The 24,100-nt window shown below is 40.7% G+C and overlaps 1 protein-coding gene across 1 annotated transcript; it reads left to right on the top strand.

Annotated features, from left to right (window-relative positions):
* The first annotated feature begins 4,382 nt into the window (after nucleotides 1-4,382).
* Nucleotides 4,383-23,404, top strand: LOC120538056 (signal-regulatory protein beta-1-like). The gene is made up of 4 exons (XM_039767460.1): nucleotides 4,383-4,456; nucleotides 8,130-8,468; nucleotides 19,573-19,854; nucleotides 22,334-23,404. Exons 1-4 carry the CDS (start codon nucleotides 4,393-4,395, stop codon nucleotides 22,597-22,599), a joined length of 951 nt encoding a protein of 316 aa, XP_039623394.1. The 5' UTR covers nucleotides 4,383-4,392; the 3' UTR covers nucleotides 22,600-23,404.
* Nucleotides 23,405-24,100: the final 696 nt, after the last annotated feature.

Raw genomic sequence — 24,100 nt, forward strand, 5'->3', positions numbered from 1 at the left:
AGAAGGGCTCTTTGACAGTTATAGCCAATGAGAAGGCCTACTTCGCAGTCTAACTGTGGTGGAATCCTTTCTGATAATTGCTCCAGATGAGGCCATTTTAGAGCTGTTTGAGAAGTTGGAATATGTAACCTGTTTGCTGGAATGAACTCTCGTGTGAAAACAGGTGGTAGCAGAATTCTTTTCTTTAAGCTGTATCCTCTCACTTGTAGACCTGTCAGTTTCTGACATGGTATGACTGTTGACTTGGCAGACATTGTGGATAGCCGCAAACTGACATTTTCTTTGTTTGTGTTGAGGCCTTTGGCAACTTCGTCTAGTATAAAAGTTGTATCACTCTGTGTGTCTAAGAGTGCATAGACAAGGACTTCTTGATCTGGATGCTTGGTAGAGGATACCCAGACTGGCAAGATAGAGGACGTTTGTGTGCATAGGCCCTCTTGTATGACTCTATTGGTAGTTGCTGTTGCAGTCTTTTCTGTGGCGTCTGTCTCGTCTTTTGAAATGTCATTTCCATTTAGGTGCATTGGCTTCTGACGTTCTTTAAACTTGTCGTCATGCAAACATGTCGGATGTCTCTTTTGACATTTTTCACATGTGCTTTTGTCATCACACCTTCTTGAGTGATGACCAGTTTTCAAACATCCAAAGCAAAGCTTCTCTGTGTGCACAAACTTGACACGATCTTGAACTGTTTTTTCAGTAAACCTCCTGCACTTGCCTAGGACATGTCCTGCCCTTTTGCAGAAGACACATGATGGAATGCTGCTCTGTGTTGTGTTTGTTGTCAGAGTCTTTGCTTGAATTATTTGATTTCGTGGATGCCTTTGTTTTTCACTTTCCACACTCTTGAGTGCTTGTATTGAGGATATGGGATCACAAGCTAGATCGGCTTCCTTTGATAAAAAGTCAACAAACTCTTTGAATTGTGGGTACACAGTCCTTACTTGCCTGACTTCCATCACTTTACGGTTCCATCTGGAAACCAACCAATCTGGCAATTTCAGCAGAATCCTTTGACTCTCAATGCAATCATTAAGGACTTCCAGTGTCTTAATGTGGGACATTGCAGCCTCACAGCTCTTGAGGAAGTCTGCAAATTCTCTTAGTTCACAAGCAGAGCTTGTAGAGCTTATCTTTGGCCATGCATGCAGCTTGTCTCTGAGGGACTTCCCGATTATGAATGGGTCTCCAAAACGTTTCTCTAAGAGTTTCCAAGCCGAGTCATATGCTTCTTCTGTGCCCAATAGAAGAAATCCTTCTACGGCTTTCTTTGCTGTGCCACCTAAATACTTTCTTATGTAATAAAGTTTTTCATTCTTTGGAATGTTTTTCCGTTCTATTAATGTTTCAAAAGATAGTTGCCAGTCTTTGAATTTCAAAAGGTCTCCAGTAAATACTGCAGGCTCTGGTGTTGGAAGATGATTAGCACTTATAGCTTCTGCTAGCACATTAACCAGATCTAAGCTATTCTGCTCTTGGGGCCTGAACACTGTGGCTGGAGGAGGTTGAAGTAACAGTGGTAGACAAGGGGCTTGACTTGCAACTCCAAGGGATTGAGGAATGAATGAGGGACTTGATGCATTGAGAGCCTGGGTTGTGACTGGAGGGATTGTGGGGTTAGGGACTTGAAGTTCTCCTACTACTTCCACATCATACAACATGTCAGTCATATCAACATTCTCTTCAACTTCATTATAAACCTTTACTCGGGCTCTAGCAGCGTTCAGCTTCTTTACTTCTTCTAGGCGTGCAAGCTTTCTGTGTTTATCTTTGATTGCTTGTTGTCTAGCTAAGTTCTCTGATTCAAATTGTGCTAGCCGTTGTTTATTTTCAGCCTCTAGCATTTGAAGTTCTGTTTCCTCCCTGTCTTGTTCTTCCAGTACAGCCAAGACCTCCTGAGATGCAGCAGCTTCAGCCACAGCCTCTATTCTTTTGACTGAATGGATGCTTGAGTGGTTGGAACTACATCTTGATCGATGAGACAGTGGCCTAGATACAGAACCTGTTGAGTCTAAGATTGATCCAACATCGGGCCAAGGTTCTTCGTCTTTATCTGCTTTATGCCCTTTAAGCTGTCTCTCTGCCCTTTGAATAATGAATCCTGGAGTGATATGCATGTATCAACCCTGCGCGCAGGTTTGGTTCAGGGGTTTGTACTTGACGCAACTCTTCATAAATGACCTTCACATCAGAACAGGTCCGTTTCATGTTCTCAATAAGCTCGTTTAATTCATCCTCAGAAGCATCATCAGTTAATAATTCCTTGCCTATTCTTTCATGACACCTCCACTTTTCATAGTTGATTTTATATCGACGTTGTATGCCCTTCAGTCTTTCTCCTTGAAATTCTCTTCCTTTTTCTGTTAGGGTGCGCATTCTTTCACTTCTTCGTAGCTGTTCCACTTCTGTAGATTCGGTGTCTGTAGCTTCAGCAGATGGTTTAACATTCTTACGGCAGGTCTCAGTACTTATGTTAGACATCTTGAGATAAGGGTAGTACAACTATGTAGATATTAAACTCAAATATTGTAAGTGAAAGCTACAGTAGACTTAGTTTAAACAGCCATGAAAGTTCACATATGTGTGTAGGAATCTTCCAAATACACTGTATAGACATCAAATTTACATCAAAATAACTGTCAGAATTTAAACTTCTCTAAACTTCACATTAACTTCAGTTTCAAAACAAAATAAGAAAAATTATATTTGCTTGGCACAAATATAAGTAAAACCTTAATCCCAGCAGGAATATGGTTAGAAATGCATTAAATAACTTATCCTTTATATATAACAATAGGTTTTCACGTCAGTATTGTACCCTTTAAATTCACTAAAGGTGCTCTTTAAACTACATTAATTCTCATAAAACTCAAAATTACTTAGAAATCTTTAGTTTTCACTTGTAATGGGGTACCTTTTTTCAATATTTACAAAAAATCATTAACTTTACTACTATTTGCTCTTTAAGCCTTATAACACAACGACTATGAATGCAAACACATTGGATTTATCTCCACATTAACCACAGAATGCAAGGTTAACAGATCTGAGTCCTTAGTTGCAGTTTCCAAGCTAAACCACTTCTCACACCAAGTTAACTTTACTATTGTGGTAGAGCTCCTACTGGTTTTGGCTTGAAAAATCTGCACTTTAACACAGTCTAATCACCGTTGTTTATAATAACTATGCGGACAATGCGTTATGGGCTCGGCTTATCTGCTGCATCGGATCCTCGTCGCGTCGTTTCTCCTACCCGTATTGAGCAGTCGAGTTCTCACTGTAGCTCTCTTCACAACAAAACAGACACAGGTCGGTCCTTTTAAACGGGCGTTTATTGCTTGGGCTCTTGTTACTCACTCCGTCACGCCAGCACGCCGTGAGAACTATATAGTGAGTAATCAGTACAAAATACTTTAGTGAATACACAGTAACTTTCATACACATACGATGAAATACAAAACATTTAGTGCAAACATGAAACAAAAGACATTTTACAAATAAAATACCTCGTTGGCCGCTTGTCATGAAAAGAGGTCTTTAAATCACTTTGTTTTAGCTTCAGATGGTTCAGTTTGAAATCCTTTTTGCAACATGGCAAAGCCTCGCGAGAGACATCCGCCCACCTATGATTCTTTGGGGCAGGTCCTTCTCATGTTCTCCTAATAACCATTAAGTGTGTTCTCGCGAGACATTACTTTACATACAGTACATATTAAATTCACTTAATAACAAACAAATTGGAACATGTAAATTTACTATATACATCATATTTTTAAATTTAGATATTTAAAACTATATATTTATAAGGTTATGTAACACACTATAAAATCCATTATCTATAACATGAACTTTCCATTAAATATTGTTCAATAACATTTACAATGAGTATGCAAAGAAAGCTTGATAAACTTACATGAAACCCCGGGGTCTAGATTTGCTGATATTTAGAAAGTAGGAGGGTTGAAATCTACTAATAAATTAAAGAAGAGGTGACATTGGCCTACACTGATCAAACACCTAGAAAGAATTCCTTTTAATAAGGTGTTCTTATACTGAATGCAATGTCCAGAAGCAATTGAAAAGGTAAAATGTTTGGCCTGTAAGTTAAGGGACATTATGTTTAGATTTTCATGTATTGGACCACCACAGCTGGAGATCAGCAGAACATCATTATGAGCTTGATGCCACTCCCTGAAGCACGTACTTTTTTTTTTTTTCAGCCTTTTCTAGTTTTTCATTTTTTATCATCACTGTGTTGCATAAGACATTATTTCTTTTTGTGGTGTTCACTTCCTCTTCCTAACTTTGAAAGAATACATTTTCCTATGTGGTTGTCTCAAGCATTCAGATATTTTCTTTACATTTCTTTTTTGTCTCTTCACTTGACCAGCTATGCCGAACCTCAGCATTGTGTTGACGTGCCTGATCTGCCTGCCGGTTGGCCGTGTCTGTCAAGGTACCGTAAGTCAAAAACATCTGAGCGGTTACTGGTTGGTGTGGGATTGGAATGAGGGGGTGAGAGAAGGTGACAAAGAGAGACGATGGTGACCGTGTGTGCCTGGACGTGGCAGCTTGTCAACTTAGTGAAATCATCCATCATTCTGCTTTACTGGGACTTGTTATGGCCAACTCTGAATCCACTCGGAGCAGATGACTTAATCGAGTCGTGTCACCGTTACCTGCCTACTGTGATTAAGTCACTTGGGTTTGTGGGTGGCGGGCAAGTTCAAAAATATGCTGGTTTAGGGTAGAGAGAGGGGAGAAGGACTTGAGTTTAACAAGGTGAGGTATGGACAGTTAGGGTTGGATGGTCTGGCGTTGGCTGTTTTAGTGGTTGTTAGAAGAAAATGTAATTGTTCTTAAGGTAGACACCCTGGTGGCAACTGGTCATTGAACTATTTGAATTGTGGAGGGTGTCTGGCTGGGTAAATCCTGTGGAGCTCGATAGCCAAGTTTAGATTGTCCTCCTACCTTACTTCTATTTTTGATTGTGACTGTCTCCATTTTTATCGAGTATTTTTTTGGAAATAAATGGAGTTTTTTTCTTTAGGTTCTTTAGCTTTGTTTTTGTTATATTTTTGTGTGTGTCTGTGTCTCTCTCTCTCCCTCTCCCATTTCCACAATAATAAAAAATCAAAAAATGAGATCTCTTTCGTCTCTTTTTGGTTTCTCCTCAACAACAATGAGATCAGAAAGGAATAAAAATGGAGACCTTGGCTTTCATCTCCTGCTTCTCAGATGTTTCTCCTGAATGCTTCACCCTAGTAGTCTTGAAAGCGTCTCCTGTTGAGCTTCAGTGGAGATTGCAACAAAGTCACCCAATGGGCTCTGATTCTCCATGTAGCATCTTGACATTTCTTGTTTGCAATTTGAAAGGTTTTGCATTGTGTGCTCAGTAATATACGGTGAAATGTATGTGTTATGTTTGCAGTATGTACATTTTACAACAGTGTGTTTTTGTTTGCCGTGAAGTCAGTGGTGTAGCTGGATGCTGAAGGCCCCTGTGCAGTGTCTAGCAGAAGTGTTAGTAATTTATTCGCAACTAAATCTTACTCAATCAGATTACATGCTGGTGACAAAGCAGTAATAAAAAAAATATTTACGATAATAATGTATATTTACATGTGATGTCCTTCAAAACTTCTTCTGCTCACATCCACTATGGCACACGAAAGGTCGCCAAATTTGGAAATGTGCACTTCTCTGTAAGGCAGACTAGAACATGTTGTGCCTCTGATTAGGCTCTGAGCCTCCGAACTCCCAAAGTCTAAATTCATGTAAACTGCAGGCCTGCCAATACGTAATATCATCATGGATTGGATTGGACTTGCCTGGTGATGCTGCAAAACATGTCACTTCTTTCTTCTTTTTTTGGCTGCTCCAGTTAGGGGTTGCCACAGCGGATCATCTATTTCCGTATCTTTATGTCCTCGTCATCTTATTCTGTCACACCCATCACCTGCATGTCCTCTCTCACCACATCCATAAACCTTCTCTTAGGCCTTCCTCTCCTCCTCTACCCTAGCAGCTCTATCCTTAGCACCCTTCTCTCAGTATACCCAGCATCTCTCCTCTGCACATGTGCAAACCAACGCAATTTCGCCTCTCTGACTTTGTCTCCCACCTGTCCCACCTGAACTGACCCTCTAATGTCCTCATTTCTAATACTGTCCATCCTTGTCACACCCAAAGCAAATCTTAGCATCTTTAACTCTGCCACCTCCAGCTCTGTCTCCTGTGCCACCGTCTCCAGGCCGTATAACATAGCAGGTCTCACTACCATCCTGTAGACCTTCCCTTTCACTCTTGCTGATACCCATCTGTTACAAATCACTCCTGACACTCTTCTCTACCCACTCCACCCTGCCTGCACTCTCTTCTTCATCTCTCTTCCACAATCCCCATTACTCTGTACTGCTGATCCCAAGTATTTAAACTCATCCACCTTCACCAACTCTACTTCCTGCATCCTCACCATTCCACTGACCTCCCACTCATTCACACACATGTATTCTGTCTTGGTGGTCATACTGACCTTCATTCCTCTCCTCTCTTCTCCATCTCCACCTCTCCAGGGTCTCCTCAACCTGCTCCCTACTATCGCTACAGATCACAATGTCATCAGCAAACATCACAGTCCACGGGGACTCCTGTCCAGTCTCATCTGTCAGCCAGTCCATCACCAAGGCAAATAAGAAAGGGCTTAAAGTCGATCCCTGATGTAATCCCACCTCCACCTTGAATGCATCCGCCACTCCTACCGCAGACCTCACCACAGTCACACTTCCCTCGTACATATCCTGAACTACTCTTACATACTTCTCTGCCATTCCCGACTTCCTCAAACAGTACCACAGCTCCTCTCGAGGCCCACTGTCATATGCTTTCTCCAGGTCCACAAAGACGCAATGCAGCTCCTTCTGTCCTTCTCTATACTTGTCCATCAACACCCTCAGGAATCATTTAATAAATCTCTCTATTATAAAAAAAAATCCTGGGAGGGAAAGACTAGGGAGACGAAATGTGATCTTCACGTGAAGATCATGGAAGATACTTAAAAGACCCACGAGACGAAAGAGATTTTCCATGGAGCATCTCATGGGGACCTTAAACATGAGACTTTGTGCCAAGAGATTGACTCTTGACCATCTCGCAGGAACGTAGAACATGAGATTCTTGCAAAACACACACTACTTAGAACCAGTATCAAATAAGACCACGGGCAGGAAAACACTCAGTCATGTAACGGCTTTGAGCACACACAGATCCAGGGCTCTCAGCTCATATACAGTGTATAAGGACAAAACGTTATAGATGAAACATAATGCATATGTAACAATTCCCATGAAGCTAACAATCTCTTTAAATTGCATATCCGATAAACCAAACCCAGGGGTGGGCAAGCGAAGCGAGCATGGGGAAGAGCCCCCTAGTAATCCAATAAAATCAAAGTGATTGCAGTGGTCAAAATATTCTAAATAAATAACTAATAAATATTCCAAAATGAGGTTAAAATCCAGAGATAGTCTTTATTTCTAAAAGTATGAGCCCCACTGCTTCCTTCTAAAGCCAATGTCTCCCTGGCTTACCCTCTTTGGATCTCGCAGCATGAGGAGACATTCCACTAACAGGTGCAGTCCCTTTGATTCCCGGCTCAGGTCCCCATTACCAGGACACAGTTAGAAACGTATTATGGAAAAAATTTGCCCAAACATTAGAAAGATTTTTCTTCATACAAAGTACAACAGACAAATGGAATAAATTATCAAATAGTGTGGAGAAGAGCAGGACTTTAGGAACCATCAGATCTCGACTTGATGTTACTTTGGATAATCTAGGTGGATAGGATGGACAAGCTTGTTGGGCTGAAAGGCCTGTTCTAACGTTCTGATAAGCTGAAAAAGACTGAGCACTGACCAAAAGATTAAAATGACTGAAGAATGAATACATATCATCTTGAATAAATAATGATGATTCCTTGTTACCTAAACTGTTTTTAGTCAGAATCACTCCCTCTTTGGTTGATCTCCTCTTGCATCAGAAAATGTTTGGATCTACTCCAAGCTAGTTTTTATTATTTTAACTCTTCATCCAAGTTACAGTAGCTTCATCTTCTCCTGGTGTTACAGGGTTCAGCGTACTTCAGCCTCAGGGTCACATTGAGAAGATGGAGGGAAGTGACGTCACTTTAGTCTGCCACATGTCAAGTGAGACTGTGCTGGGACCGGTGAGATGGTACAGAGGTGCTGGCATCAAGCGCACACACTTCTACTCACCAGTCCCCAAATATGGAGATACGAACGACCCTCGAGTGACCTGGACAGTGGAGTACAACACTCTCAGATATAGCATCACAATAAGAGACCTCAGAGTCAGCGACACAGGAGAGTATTACTGTGAGAAATACGCAAAGGCAGATGAGAACAAAGTGTACGCCTCAGGACCGGGGGTCACCTTGACTGTGAAAGGTGGGCAACATTCTTAATTTTATTGTTTTTATTATTATTTTTTGTGTCTTAATTAGAAACCAAAATGTTTTTTGAGCAAAAAATTACTCTTGAATGAGCACACATTTCAATTAAGGTTGGGATTGCCATATAGGAAAGAGAAAAACAAATAAACAATTCCTGTTAGGAGTGGAAACCTTCATTGCATTCGTCCCCATCCGACATCCAAATAAGTAACTCGTCTAGCTCTGTAGCCGCTTGTTGTGTCTCATGTTTGAGGCTCCAAACTCTTAGTGGTGTTGGTCATTAAAGAAAACTGTCAAATGAGGATTTCATCTCCAGTTTATTGAGAATACGAAGGCACTTCAGAACCTGCACTTGTGTCCTCTGACCCTTACGTTTATTTTTGTGTAACACTCTCCACTGAGTGCAGGCGCAGACTGCAGTGACAAGTTCATAGATAGGCACAAGTGAAGGGCTGCCAACTCTCCTTCTCTGGAAATGAGGACATTTGGGTTGAAAAATGAGGACTTTTGAGGACGCCTTTCCATTTGATGCCATAATATGCCTTTATACTCTCTTATTTTTCTTTTTTAAATGATATAAACCTTTAGTAGCAGTTTATCCCTATAATTATGATATGATGGCCACAATCACAGTGACTGGCTATCTAATAACCCATTAAATATTTTGAATACGTCAAGCCTCTTAAATTAACAGACTTCATTCCTTCCATTCTTATTGGGACAGCTTAACTGTCATAAACCTGTAAAAAATGATGCCCATGGTAAATTCACTTCTAGGGAAATATAAATAATTTTACACTTTTCAATTTACTTTATTTGAATTTATCTACATTCTTGTATATTTTTCTCAGTAAATCTGGGTTTTTGGTTAAATACGAATGGAAATCTCTACATAGCCAGCAACTGAAATTGAATCTTGGAGCATCGGCCCTTTACTTGAGTTTGTTCTGCCCTTTTCGAAAAAAAGGAATAGCCTTTGAACTTGCGCTTTCTTCTCGGCATAATGGGCATTCCTGAATTTATGTAAATGAAAGAATTACGAAAATATCATTAAATTATTTGAAGAAGTGACTTATTACTTGATCAACTGGTAACTAAAAAGATATTGCATTTATATGACAGAATAAATCTGTGTTGTTTTTAATTAACTGAAACTCTATTAGCCTCTTAACGCGCACACGTACCGGTCCCGGGACATAACAGCGGTTCAAAAACGTTACAGTAATGTGGGCATGCCCATCTGCCATGCATCTCGACACCCTACCCATCAAATGAAACTTCAAAGTCTCGTCTTTCCGATGATATAAACCATTTTGACACACAACAACCACAGCACTGACACTAAAGCCTTTTTTACAGAGAAGTACATACTTTTAAGAGTTGACTTTCCCTACCTTTGAAGACCCCCTGCAAGTCAAACATCAATATTTCCGAGCAGTATTGATCCCATTGTGTCCGTAAGGCTCCAGGGAATATAATCCAGTAAAACGATTTAGGTCCAAAACACACGATATATTCTCAAAGGGACAAAAACTCCAGAAAACGTTTCATAACTTGAGACCACCTAAGTAATTTTTTTTCACTTATATTGCTCATATTAGATGTAATTTGTTTCTGTCGGCGATAACCATGCTACCGCATGAAACACGGAAGTGTTAGCTTCCGAAAGACACCTAAGTTGGCCAATTACGACGGGTCTGGGGTTGACTGGCACCTCGTATAGCCAACCAGTGTCACAGAAAGCTTTGAGAGTTACGTATAGCTCTGAACTCTGGTAGAATCTACCAGTTTGATTGGACACTGTGACTGACACTCAAAACTTACAGCCAATGAGCAGCCGAGCATTTTGATATGTAACTTGCCATACTAACTTGTAAACAAAACGATCGGAGCTGCGTGAAGGTGGCATTTGTGCCAGTCTGCAGAGTTGGTGCGTGGTTGTTTATTGTGATTTCGCCAAATTTTTTCGCAGTTTAAATATGAATAAAAGTAGAAGTTTAAACGTAAATACACTCTCGATTAAATAATAGATGCATGTACGTGGCGTGAAAGTAATCAATCGGCCCAGGAGACGTCTAATGGCAGAGAGCGACGTGTGCCACGCCCTTGTGCTTTCTGCTTGCTAGTGATTGCTGCCATCAAGTGGCACATGGAAAAACGCTGAGCTGTGTTGTAACAGTTTGTAAAAGAAATATATATAGTTTGTGTGCATTTTATAAAAAAAGTAAAAATAAAAATATAAATATATTTTTGGCCCATAACTTGTATTGACTATTTTTACATAGAAATGTGTATTTTTTATTGTTTTTATTATTTTTATAACTAATAGAGTGACACTGTGTGTAGATAGAGATTCCTTTAGGTGTAAGCTTTCAGTAGAGCCCTCATTGATATCTGTGGGTTGAAGCATTCAAAGTTATTACACTTTTAACATACGGTCCAAAATGTGGATAATGGTCCCTCTAAAAAGCCCCTGGGCATGCCCACATAAAAACTGGTGTAAAAAATGTCATTTTGACTGGTATTCTTTTCAAATTTGAAATGTGTTTCTGTCCCCACCTACCTACTGCAGCTTTATTTTCCTTTATTTTCATAAAAAAACTTAGGCGAGAACAAAAAAATTCGGTTTTTTTGTGAGTTCTAATGTGCATAACTTTTGATCAGTCACACCTACAGTGATTCTGACTACTAAGGGTGAAACTAGAGAATGTTACCTTTACAAAGAGACCAAACATGTGTTTATACTCCAGATAGTTCAATAACAGCAATGATTCTAATTTGGAGAGGTCGAATTACAAGCGATTTAGCAAAAATGACCCCGAATGATAAGTGGACTCATTCATTTAAAATTATAAATCCATTTTGGAACAACGGGTGCTAATAATAATATCCATCCATCCATTATCCAACCCACTATATCCTAATTACAGGGTCACGGGGGTCTGCTGGAGCCAATCCCAGCCAACACAGGGCGCAAGGCAGGAAACAAACCCCGGGCAGGACGCCAGCCCACCGCAGGGCACACACACGCTAGGGACAATTTAGGATCGCCAGTCCACCTAACCTGCATGTCTTTCGACTGTGGGAGGAAACGGGAGCACCCGGAGGAAACCCACGCAGACACGGGAGAATATGTGCAACCGGGTCTCCTAACTGCAAGGCAGCAGCAGTACCACTGCGCCACCATGTCGCCCAGTAAGGAGATCTCTTTTCTTAAATTTTTATTCCTCGAGTGTTGCTTGATTTAGCAAAATGAACGTAAATGATTTTAGCCACAAGGCCGTGGAAAAAAAAGTGAAGGGGTCCGAGTACTTTCTGAATCCACTGTATTTGAAACAATCTTTTTATTCTTATTAGGGGTTTACATTCTTCTTGTCATGCAGGCATTATGCAGCAGCAATTTAAGAAAAAAGCAGAATCAAACATGACATGAAGTTATAAAAACTGATGCCTCCAAATCAAGGGGTGTTACACTCAGAATCTCCGATGTGGAAATGAGATTACAGCTGGACGTCTTGGGGCGGTGACAGGCTTCCTCCTACGACTGTTTTTCTTTTTAATTTCCTTTGAAATGCTTGATAATTTCTGAATTGCTCAAGAATATTTTCTTTTTATGCTCTTAACTTTCTCTTCCAAGGTTTAAGGATATCTTGCCGGAAGAAGGAGACTGAGTTGCCTCGAACGCTTACATATTGTAAATCTTTCTAGTTAGCCAACAAGAAGTGTCACTAGGTTTAAAGAATATATTTTCACATGCTAATATATTACTTTTATACTCATTTTGTGGTCCTTCACTTGCCCAGCCATGTCGACCCTCGGTGTAGTGGTGACCTGCCTCATCTCCAGGCTCGTCTGTGATTCTCAAGGTACCGTAAGTGACGATATGTGAGCCGTAACCGAGCTGCGTTGTGGATGAGAATGTGAGAGAAGGTGACAGAAAGTGAGGCAATGGCAGCTGTAAGCCTGAAAACTGCTGCTTCTTGGCTCTTTGAAATTCAGTTTTACTGCGTAGGGTGGAACATCAGAGAGCCGAAGCTACCGAGAAGAAGTCAAGCAGCAGCAACTCAGGACAGATTTGGATGGATGGATGCTTTGCTGTTGCTTTAAATACAAACGTGACTTTCTGGCTTCGAGTAGATACTGAACTAGCAGTACAGAGCTGGTAGAACATTAGAAGGAGGAATGACATGACAGTGGATTGAATCTTTTTAAGGGAGAGTCCAAAACGTTTAGGGGTGAAATCATCTTGATCTTTATGGTTCACTAACTCTTTAAAGGGTGGTGGCTTATAGCAACTATATATGGCCTGTGGTTAGTTCTGCTCTCCACATTTGTTTTTTTATTGTTATTATTACCACGCTTTATATTAACTTCACCTGTTTGTTGTCTCGTACAAATCTTGTAATCGATATTTAACCCACTTCCTGTTGTCCAAATGACTTGAAATTTTGCACACTTACTCACTTTCAAAGACAATACATGAATCAACAACAACAGCATTTATTTCTATAGCACATTTTCATACAAATAATGTTGCTCAAAGTGCTTTACATGATGAAGAAAGAGAAAAGAGACAAAGTAAGAATTAAAATCAGAGAAAACTAATTAACATAGAATAAAAGTAAGGTCCGATGACCAGGGAGGAGAGAAAAAACAAAAAAAAACTTATTACTGCTGGAGAAAAAATAAAATCTGCAGGGGTTCCAGGCCATGAGACCACCCAGCCCCCCTTTAGGCATCCTACCTAACATAAATGATCTCAATCAGTCCTCATTGTATTCAAGGTTCTCATGGAAGGACTTGATGATGACAGTCACATGGACTTCTGGCGTTTCATCCATCAATGTAGGAACATCATGGTGATATGATCAGGTGGTGGTGGCGCAGGTCGCCACCACAGAAAACCGGAAAAAGAACAGAAGAGAGAATAGGGGTCAGTACGGATTTTGGAGCCACCATGAATAGTAATGATAATTAATTGAATATACAGAGCATCAGGATTAAACTAAAATGAAGTTATGAGAAAGCCATGTTAAAGTAATGAGTTTTTAGCAGTTTTTTAAAGTGCTCCACCGTATCTTTTTAGTTAGCCAATAAAAGGTAGTACTAGGGTGTTGTACCATGTTAGCCATTATGAATGTAGAGAAAAGTCAAGCAAAATGACACCTTTTATTGGCAAACTAAAAAGATTACAATATGCAAGCTATCGATTCAACTCAGGCCCCTTCTTCAGGCGAGATGTAATACAGAAACTGGAGTTCCCTGTGTTTATATACACACACTATGACAAGAAACAACATTGGTAAATCTTTAAATTAGAAATCTTAAATGTCAAAAATTAAAGATTCATTCAGGCTAAGGTTAATTTAACAAGAGAGAGAAGAACAATGTATGGTCAAAATCTTTGGATAAGATAACTGTCCAACAAAGTCTTTTGAAGTCTGTAATGAGTTTTTCAAAACTATGTGGATCTGTAGTCAGGTTGTCTGTGTCAGTCTGAGAGATGCAAACAATCCTCATACCTTACAATAAACTCTTGTCTGTATTCAAGCCATGTTGTAATGTATTCAGTTTTAGCATAAGTTTGACTTCCCATTCTTTTCTCTCTTGCTGTGTTCTGAAGTTGCCCATAAGCCCTGTGACTTTAAAGTCCCTCTCACAGTGTCCATGGCTGTTGAAGTCGGCCATTACAGGAACATCTGTGTTGCCACGTTTAATGTGGACCCTGTGGAAATTCATCCTCTGGCGGAGTGTTTGTCCAGTTTCTCCCACATAGAGTGCAGTGTCAGGACATTTCATGCAGAGAATTAGGTAGACCACATTAGGTGATCTGTAGGAAAAAAATCCCTTTATGTGATGTGTAAGTCGGTAGTGTGGTACGGACTGTATTGTAAATGTGGCCACACGTTTTACATCTTTTCTGTAGGCAGGGAGAGGTTCCATTTTCTGTTGGCTCACTTAGGGAGCTTCGGACAATTAGTTGCTGAAGGTTTGGTGGTTGTCTTTATGCCAGGAGGGGAGGTTCAGGAAATCCATTTTTCAGTGTTTGGTCGTTGTTTAGCATTGGCTGAAGTTCTTTTAGAATTTTTCGAAGTGTTTCAAGATGTGGGTTGTAGGTGACAATAAGGGGGATGCGGTTCTTGTTGTCTTTGTTTTTATATTCCAGAAGGTTGTCTCTGGGTATGGCAGTAGCTCTTTTTATTTGAGTGTCTGTCGTTTTGGGGGTATAACCTCGTCTGATGAAATCTTGTCTGAGCTCCTGCAGTTGTTGATCCCAGTCTGTCAGGACTGAGCAGATAAGATTATATCGTATTGCTTGGCTAAAAATAATAGAGCACCTTATATGCTTGGGGTGGAAGCTGTCACTTCTTAGGTAGGTCCGTCTGTCTGTTGGTTTGTGAAAAACAGAAGTTACAAGGGTGTTGTCTTTCTGTTTAACGGTGGTGTCAAGGAAGCTGACTTCTGTTTTTGAGTAATTCAGCTTCAGCTTTATGTTGGGGTGAAAAGAATTATGTTCATTATGAAAATGGAGGAGGTCCTTCTCACTGGCAGTCCAGATTATGAAGATGTCATCTATGTAACGGAGATACAACATTGGCTTTAAGATGCACATTGACACGAAATCCTCCTCCAATTTTGCCATAAATAGGTTTGCATAGTGAGGTGCAAACCGACAGCCCATTGCAGTCTCCATTTGTTGCAAGTAGCAATCTTGTCCAAAAGAGGATCGATTACGTGTCAGAGCGAATTTCATCATTTCTAAAAGGTGTCGTTTTGCTTGGCTTTTCTCTACATGAGTGATGTATGAGAGACTTATTTTTTACTTTTTATTACACTTTTTAACTTAATATAAGTATAGTTTTTAGAAAGTATTTTTACATATATATTATTTACTGTGCACTTCACGGGCGGCTGCAATCCATACGAACCACACGCCTGCGTTTAGCTATGACTCGCTAGATGGCAGCAAAAGTACTGGGCCGCGTTTCGGTCACATGTTCACATCTTGAGTTGAAGTCTGACGCTAAGTGGACGCTATTGTAGTTACGGCTGTGGTTTTATGAATATTCCACTGGTGCTTCTAATAATTTAGATGAGTAAACTTTTAAATATGATTAAGTATTCATTCAGGAAATAATGCAGAAGCCATTTTCTGTATTTACAAAAGAGTTTCTTCTCTTAAGAGCCGTACTTCCATATGGTCAATGCAGCTCACCACCACCCTTGAATAACATCAGTTATGACAATTGTCTTATGAGGAAATTTACCGTTTGCTTTGTGCGGAAATCCCTTCCAACAATGAGAGTGAAGTGCATTCCGACTATAGTGACAGCGACCCTACTTTTGGAAATAATAAAATGAATGATACCGGTAACGTCAGGCATGCTTTCACGACGTATCAAAGAAAGAAGAAAGAAAAAACCCTGCGTGCCCAGTGTGGATGGGCACTGTATGTGTGTGAAGTGCCACTGCGTTTGAGAGCAGGAGAGGAATGTTTGAAAAACTATCCTATCTGAGTAAATAGCCACTGTTAGGCTTCCTCCTGGGAACAAGAAGTGAGAAGCCAATAGAGACAAAATTAGGAATAAACGTTTTATTTTTTGAGTGGATCGATAACATTAGGATTTCTATTAGGGTTAGTTTTTATTCTCATTTAATTGCTACAATTACATTATCTTTTTGAAATAATACTGCCTTTTCAGTGTTTTCATTTTTCTTGCTGACGTATTAATACTAAGCTTTTACTTTTTGAAATCTTTTTTTTTCAATTGAGTGGTGGCTCTGAGGCAAAGGATCTGCACTGGCAATCGGAAGGTTGCCGGTTCGAATCCTGTCAGTGCCAAAAGGGACACTGCTCTGTTGGGCCCCTGAGTGAGGCCCTTAACCTGCAATTGCTCCGTCCTGGGTATGACGTTAATCTGCATGTAAGTCCTCCAACCTGCAGCGAAAAACCTGGAGGTTGGTGGCAGAATTGGCACTCTAGCCACCATTAAAAACCTCACCCTGTTCCACTCCATCTGAACTAGTGTGGTGCTGAGTTGTCACCCGTTGCATGGCTGCACTCGGGTCCTAATTTGGATCCTGATTTGGTGTGTCGTGTTGTGGGTGCGGCAAAGTGCTGTGTCAGTGCCTACTCCTAACCTCCTCTTTCTTTTCAACATAAAATACATGGATGGTGTTTTAGTGGAGCGGTGCTTAGTAAAAAGACCATATTTTATAAAATCATTGATGTTTATGTAAAATTGTATTGTTAAAATAACAATATAATTGCATTGAAAGCCTCCTGAAATTACTTTGAGTGAATATTTGTTCCTAATTATTTAAGCAATATATGTACCCCTCAAAGAGGTAAGCCCTGACAGATTTCTTATTGCTCTTCTTGTATGGAGGGCACATTCTGTTGAAGAGGTCTGGTCAGATTGTTCATTTAAGGCAGGGTTCTCAAAGTCCGGTCCTAGAGGGCCGCTGTTGCTACAAGTTGTCATTCTTAACCCTTTTCTTAATTACTGACCTGTTTTTGCTGCTAATTAACTCCTTTTCCATTCATTTTAATTGACTAGGTGGCTTCGCCCCCTGCTCACTTTGCTTGCCAAACCTACTGCCTGCGCTACACACCAGCCACTTCACATCTCTACCACTCGCGTATGTGGATTTCACTTTCACCAAACAACAAATCTTTTAATTCATACAGATAAGCCTCTTCATTGGGAAGAAACTCTACTTTTCCCTGATGGCAACACAAATTAGACAATCTACAAGTCTCCTACTTAAACTTTAAAGCTGAGCAATATCTACATACTTCTGACATATCACCTCTGTCCATATATTTGATCTATTTTGGCTTTTACCTTTTCGTCAATATCGCATTGAATTTTGATTTGTGACAAGGCAACGTATAACTGCCCGTGAGTGAATATCGTTTCTTTCTCTCTACGAGAAATGTGTCAGACAATACCATTCACACTAATGAGAACTGACTGAACCGTGTGCGTGGTTGTAAATATTTTAGATGTTGGCTGGACTTTTCCAAATCTCATTGCATAAAGTCTTTTCTTGCGGGATTTCACTTTCACTAAACAACAAATCTTTTAATTCTCGCGGATACGCCTCTTTGTTGGGATGAAACACTACTTTTCCCTGATGGCAACACATATTAGAGGATCTACAAGTCTCCGACTTAAATTTTAAATCCAAACAATATATTCAATCTCTTTTCACTGATCAATAATTTCTGTTTGTGCTAATGCGATCTTTACTATGATTTTTTTGAGACTTTTGAATATTTGTGCTTCCATTATCTCTAACCTGCTCTGCATGTGTATCGTGGCGTTTTGGAATTCTTTACAATGTTCTACTTTGTCTCATCACTCTTCCCAAAATTTTTTTATTATAATAGAGAGAATGCCCTGAATTTCTTCACTGTTCCTCTGAATTGCTTCATTTCTTTCCTTAAATGGCACCCAAACAGAAACAAAATGTGATGTGTGTGGGCCAACAGAAGACCAACTCAGTCAGGGCCTCAAACTCCAACCAATTTCACTCCAATCAGTTGCTTAATTAAGCTCTGAATCTCATTTTTAATTAAACCCGTTCTTTAACTCCATGGCGTGTCACTGCTCTCGTTATGCAATAGCAGACATTTCTTAAATTGCCAATTTTCTCTATTCTAAGAGTGCTGGCAAAACGTTTTATGTACCTGAGAAAATCAACATTCCTGAGACCTTCATCTTTCTTTATTTTCAGATATTTTATGATGGACTCAGTTTGCTGGTCCTGTTTTGGCTCATTTTGTATCTCACTATTGTTTGGCAGCTAATTAAGGAAAAAGAAACAATTAAGGGGTCTGAGACTTCCACAGCAACTCAATTAATTCAAGAGGAGTTAATTAGCAGCAAAAACAGGTCACTAATTGAGAAAAGGGTTAGAATGAAAACCTGAAACCACTCAGGCCTTCCAGGATTGGAGTTGGGGACCCCTGCTCTAAGGTGTTCTCACAATTCTAGTTTCTGGTCTGTTTCTTTGTTCCAAATCGGGGAATGATTTGTCGCTTTATTTCATCCACAATAAGTGGTTTTAGAAAGTGAATGGATGGACAGGTTTACAAACATTTATATAAGATTTGGGTGCTAGGGGTAACTGTCGGACCCTTAAACCCAACAGAAAGACACAAAGGACACAGGGCAAAAGCACCAGAAGTATTTTTAATGAATGTTTCTTTTTGTACAGTGCCCCCCAAGCACCGCAGCCACAATAGACAATCAAATTAACACAATATCACAATATTCTTCTCTCTCTCTTTTTCCTCACCACCACCCAGCAAGCTTTGTCCACCTCCACTCGACTCTGGCTCGCCTGCTGGGTTCACAGCAGTCCTTTAAATAGTGCCCGACCCGGATGTGTTTCTGCTTTTCCATCCACGTGACTTGCCAGCACTTCCAGGTGAGATGGAGAAGGCAAGTCCTCACGATCCACAAAGTTGATCCACTTGTATTTCCAGGATAGATGAGAACTTTGTTTCCTACCATCTTTGCCTGACAGTACCCTATGGTACCCAGCAGGGCTGTGTTGCTGAACTCCATGTCCCATAGTGCCCTGCGGGAATCCAGGGCGCCGCTGCAGTTCAGGGAAGCTGCCATCTAACATCTTGGGGGAGGCATTGTCCTAAAACAGCTGCCTTCCCCCATTTTTCAATCTCAGGGGTATCCTGACTGTGCTCAGCTGCCCGCCGTCTCTTACAAAGAGAAAAGAAAATCTTAGATTGTCAGTCAGTCTCATTTTTTTATTTCTTGTTGTTTCATTCATTGTCTTTACAAAACATAACACGTAGTTATAAAAAGCCACCTACAATGTCTGAGTTATTACTAAACTGTGTTAGTTCTTTTAGCAAGCCAGCACGTTTACTTAGAAATACGGCCTACAGCACGAGAGAGGAAGCAGTGGAAGATCCACATCACAAAAATTTGTAAAACACAACTCTTCTCCCTGTCAGGCCGTGGTCTTGTGCTCCTTTAAAATGTCTTTCATCTGTCACCTTGTTCACACTTGGCTTAACGACATTATGTTAACTCTGTGACGTTATCCTCACATTTTTTTTTCAGCAAAGAATGTCACCATTATTGGTCCCCCTGGTCGAGTGAAGGTGGGTGAAGTTTTAGAGTTGCAGTGTCACGCCAACAAGGATGCTACATTCATGTGGCTGAAAAACGGCGAGGCCATTCCTCAGGACCACTTCACTACTGCCAGTAATGGTGCCCTGCACACAAGTCGTCTGACTCTGCAGACTGAGAAAGGTGACATCCGATCAGCTGTCCAATGTGTGCAGGGCAAAAATGAACAACAGAGGATGTCTGAAGCGTTCAACCTGAGCTCGGTCATTACAGGTATGCAGAGGGTAAAGATGTTGGTGCATCACATCACGTAACGTAACATAGCGTAGCATTCTAAACAAATCTTTAATCCAATGCAGGGTCCCACAGTCCATCACAGGAACCATTCACACTCACACACGCACACACTCGTTCTGCCAGTTGGAAATCACCAACAAAATTTTTAATTGCTCACCTTTTATAGATGTTGGCGGAAAACCAGATGTCCTTGGAAAAAAAATAAAGCCCTCTGAGACACTGGGAAAACATTTGAAAGTTCCACATGGACAACATCCAGACACTGAAGGTTCTGGGTCTGGTGTTAACCTCTGTGTCACCGTGACACCTTAAATGAGTAACACCAATTTATGTGTCATCCTTAGTATGTGTAAATTCTGACTTTGTCATGTTTTACATTCCTCTTTAACAAAAAAACGAAAAGGACAAGTGTCTGTGTGCCAAAGCGCTCGTTGGGTTTCTGCGTCTCTTCTCCAACAGATGGCGCATGACAAACCTCAGCACTGCTTTCACAAATCCCATACCAAATGGCACCTCTACTATCTCAAATGGAGAATGTAAGAGGTTTGAATGGAAGGACTGGGAGAATAGCGTAGTCAAAGAAAGCAAAGTGGAGATAAAAGGAATTGATTGACAACACCCATAATGCAAAACCAAAATTCAATGTTTTAATTCATGCTGGGATATAATACCAAAATAAGAAAGAGAGAATCGCATGTGATCGCCAGGACAGTTTGGGGCTTATGAGGAGTGACCTTATATACTGTCACTGTAGATGATGTCATCAGCTCATACCCCCAGTGCATGATGGGAGCATTAGTGAGTCAAGGGGCAACACAAGACTCTCCAAATGCCCCAAATTGGAGTTAAATGGAATTGAAAATGTTATTAAATTAATAACCATAAAATTAACTACCCAAACAAAAATAAACATCAAAAATGGATTCTCTGGGTATGAAAACCCCAGAACAGATGTAAAGATAGGAGCGCTGTACAATGGCTGACCCTTCGCTCTGGTTCCCCAAAAAGTCAGCAAAAAGATAATTTCACATATTATATCAAATCAAAGATGAACTTTAGGCTTAAGAAGTGCTAAAAAAAAATAAATTAAAATAAGCATTAAGCACAACAGTGCCATCTGTTGGAATGACAAATACAGTGCATTTAATTACTGCATTGCATTCTGAAATGCATTCCAATAGATAGTGCACTGCAAATGTGAACACTAAGGTCTACGTTGATTTTTGTTTTATATTCTCATCTCAGACATACTATGTAAAAAAATTCATGGATGCCGCTTAACCGTCAGCAAAGGAGGAAGACAGCAGCAGGACTTTAAGCAGCTGTGTGGTGTAGTGGCTAACGCTATGCACTTCAAACCCTGAGTCTGTGGGCTCAGATCCCACTAGTGACACCACTGTGAGACCACCAGCCTGTCACTTCATCTGCCTGTGCTCTAATTGAAAAAAACAAAAAAATGTCACCAATTGTATCTGAAATATGATAAGTAATCTCTCTATATATAAAATCCAACATTTGTATGTCTGTCTGCTTTTCACGAGAGAACTACTTAACGTATTTATTTCTATAATTTGCTTGAACATTCCGGTTGATTTTGTGACTTCTCTCATCACACTAAGAATTATGGTTCGCTGGCAGGAGCCAGACAGAGGCTGCCGGCCGAGGATAGGGGGAAGTGTGACGTCAGGAGTGGGGAGTCAGGCAGGTCCCAACCTCACTGTCCTGTTTCACTACTACATGTGTGGAGCCACAGGGGACGGCTAGTCTTGGATAAAGATGCCGGACAGATAAGTCACTGGAAAGCCGTTAGCCCGTGTGCTCCCCTTTCCCAATGATTTTCGATACTTCCAATATCACTCCATCAATGTGGGTTCAAGCTTGCACCAGACTGGCCAGTAAGGTTGGGAACATGCAGTAATACAGCGCATCGCCACAACCATTACACGACTAACCACCTGGATTGGGACCAGAGTGCTGCCGTGCCATGGGGTGACACCTCTGCACCCCACTGGAACAGCATGAAGTTTTCTTAACGGTGGCTGGAGTGCCAGTCTTGCCACCAAACCCCAAGTCCTCCCTGTAAATTGAAGGACCTGCTTGCAGGGCTGATTAGCGTCACACCCAGGATGAAGCAATTGCTGGTTAAGGTCCTTGCTCACGGGCCCAATGGAGTGGAAACACTTCTGGCATTTATGGGATTCGAACCTGCAACCTTCCAACCAGTTAGCAACTCCAGAAAAGTCAACCTGTGCATTAAAGTCTGACACACAAAATATGGGGTGTGTTGACATCGTAGGTCCTTATTTCAAAACACGGAACAAACATATTGTTAAAGACTGAGAGCATTATGCAGTAGAAAAACATACATTTAATTTATGGATTACTTTACTCAAAGTTATTCATATTTTTTAAAACTTAGAACAAGACGACTGATATTCTTTTTTTTTTTCCCAAGTGATGCCACGTTTACAAATTCAAGGAAGCCCAGATACAAGGAACAGGTCATCGGGCAAGTATTCATGCCGAGTCGATGGCTTTTATCCTGAAGACATCCTAGTCTCCTGGACCCTTGGGAAACTCAATATCTCAGCATGCTGTGAGAAGGCCCAGAGTAACAATGATGGCACGTTCAGCACCACCTGCCATATTACAATTGCCTTAGCAAAGATTTCCTCGGGAGCCATGCTGCAGTGTCACGCTGGTTATCGTGATCATTGTTGAGAGTGGGCTATGCGCCGATACTTCAGAAGGAGACCACCACCTAAGCCTTGACTTGTTTGTGTGAAAGGACATCAGAAGAATATTTAAGAGTCACTTGTCTAGTCTTTCTATGTAGAAAATGTATTTATACTGGAACAGTAAAGCATATATTACTGGAGTGTGCTGCATCTGAGGAGCAAAGAAGACGTCTTTTTCAAAAAACTGAAATCTATTGAACAGGAGCTTATTTTTACAATGGAAAGTACTTTATATTAGGACAGTGTTGGCAATATAGTGTATCAAAATGCTTAATTATATTTTTAAAATTATATTATTTGAGGTTTTTTTTTAAACTATCACCAACCCCCAGCCAAATGGTAGGGTATGCTCCCCAGGTCTCTGCTTCACACTCCAGCTCAGTAGGTGTTGGTAAAGCACCATTTACTGTACATTGGTCTCTGAACTGCTATAAAAACCGAGAAGAAGAAGAAGAGGAGTACAATTATAATTCAAGGAGAAGCAGAGCTGCAGTGGTTAGAACTGCACCTTCACAGCTCACGTCACATTTTTGGTTTAGGATAATCTGTCCAGCATTGTTGGCGGATGCTTCTCTAGCCTTCGTGGACACCTAAAGTTGTAGCGGGCCACATAGGGGGTTTTTGTTTCTATGTAAGAATGTCCTGTTGAGTGTTTGTTAATATGAATGACAACACTGGATGCACCGATTTCTGTTTGTAAATTGGGTCAGTGTCTTCAAACAGGTTTGCACTGATACAGAGGGGCTTTGGGATTTGTAGTTTGTGGTTTGTATGCACTGTACCAATAAAACCGGAAGAGGAGGATGTGGTGGGACTTTTCGAGTGGACCATTTTCTAATCAACATCATCTGCAGCAGCTCCTAAACATTTTCAGTTACTGGACATTCGTAGCGGAGAAGGATGGTGCTCGGCCACCAGATGTAAGGACGGTGGTGGGTTATTTTCCTCCCAATTCAGTCCTTCGATGCTCTTGGATAGGAGGCTATTCTTCTGGACACCGGTAGTAGGACAGAATTTCACTATCCATATTCCGGGTACCAGTTTATTGAATACGAGTGTTTCCGGACTTCTTTCCATCATTTAACCTTAGCTTCCATTTCCAGAATCACTTCTATAATTTACAGTAAGGACTTTTTTTTCAGGACTGTAAACATCGTCATGTGGGGGTTTGTTTGTGGGGTGTGTTTAATAATTTTTGTATTTGTAAATAGTTATTCTAGCAAATCAGGATCGTTTTATATATTTGTGTGTTTGGTGTGTTACATCAGGGATCAGCTCTGAGGCCTTTCTTATTTGCAATGGTGATGGACAGGCTGACAGACAAGATAAGACAAGAGTCCCCGTGGACTATGATGTTTGCTGATGACATTGTGATCTGCAGCGATAGTAGGGAGCAAGTTGAGGAGACCCTGGAGAGGTGGAGATCTGCTCTAGAGAGGCGAGGAATGAATGTCAGTAGGAACACCAAGACAGAATACATGTGC

This window comes from Polypterus senegalus, chromosome 10 (genome assembly GCF_016835505.1).
Source record: "Polypterus senegalus isolate Bchr_013 chromosome 10, ASM1683550v1, whole genome shotgun sequence".
Lineage (NCBI taxonomy): Eukaryota > Metazoa > Chordata > Cladistia > Polypteriformes > Polypteridae > Polypterus > Polypterus senegalus.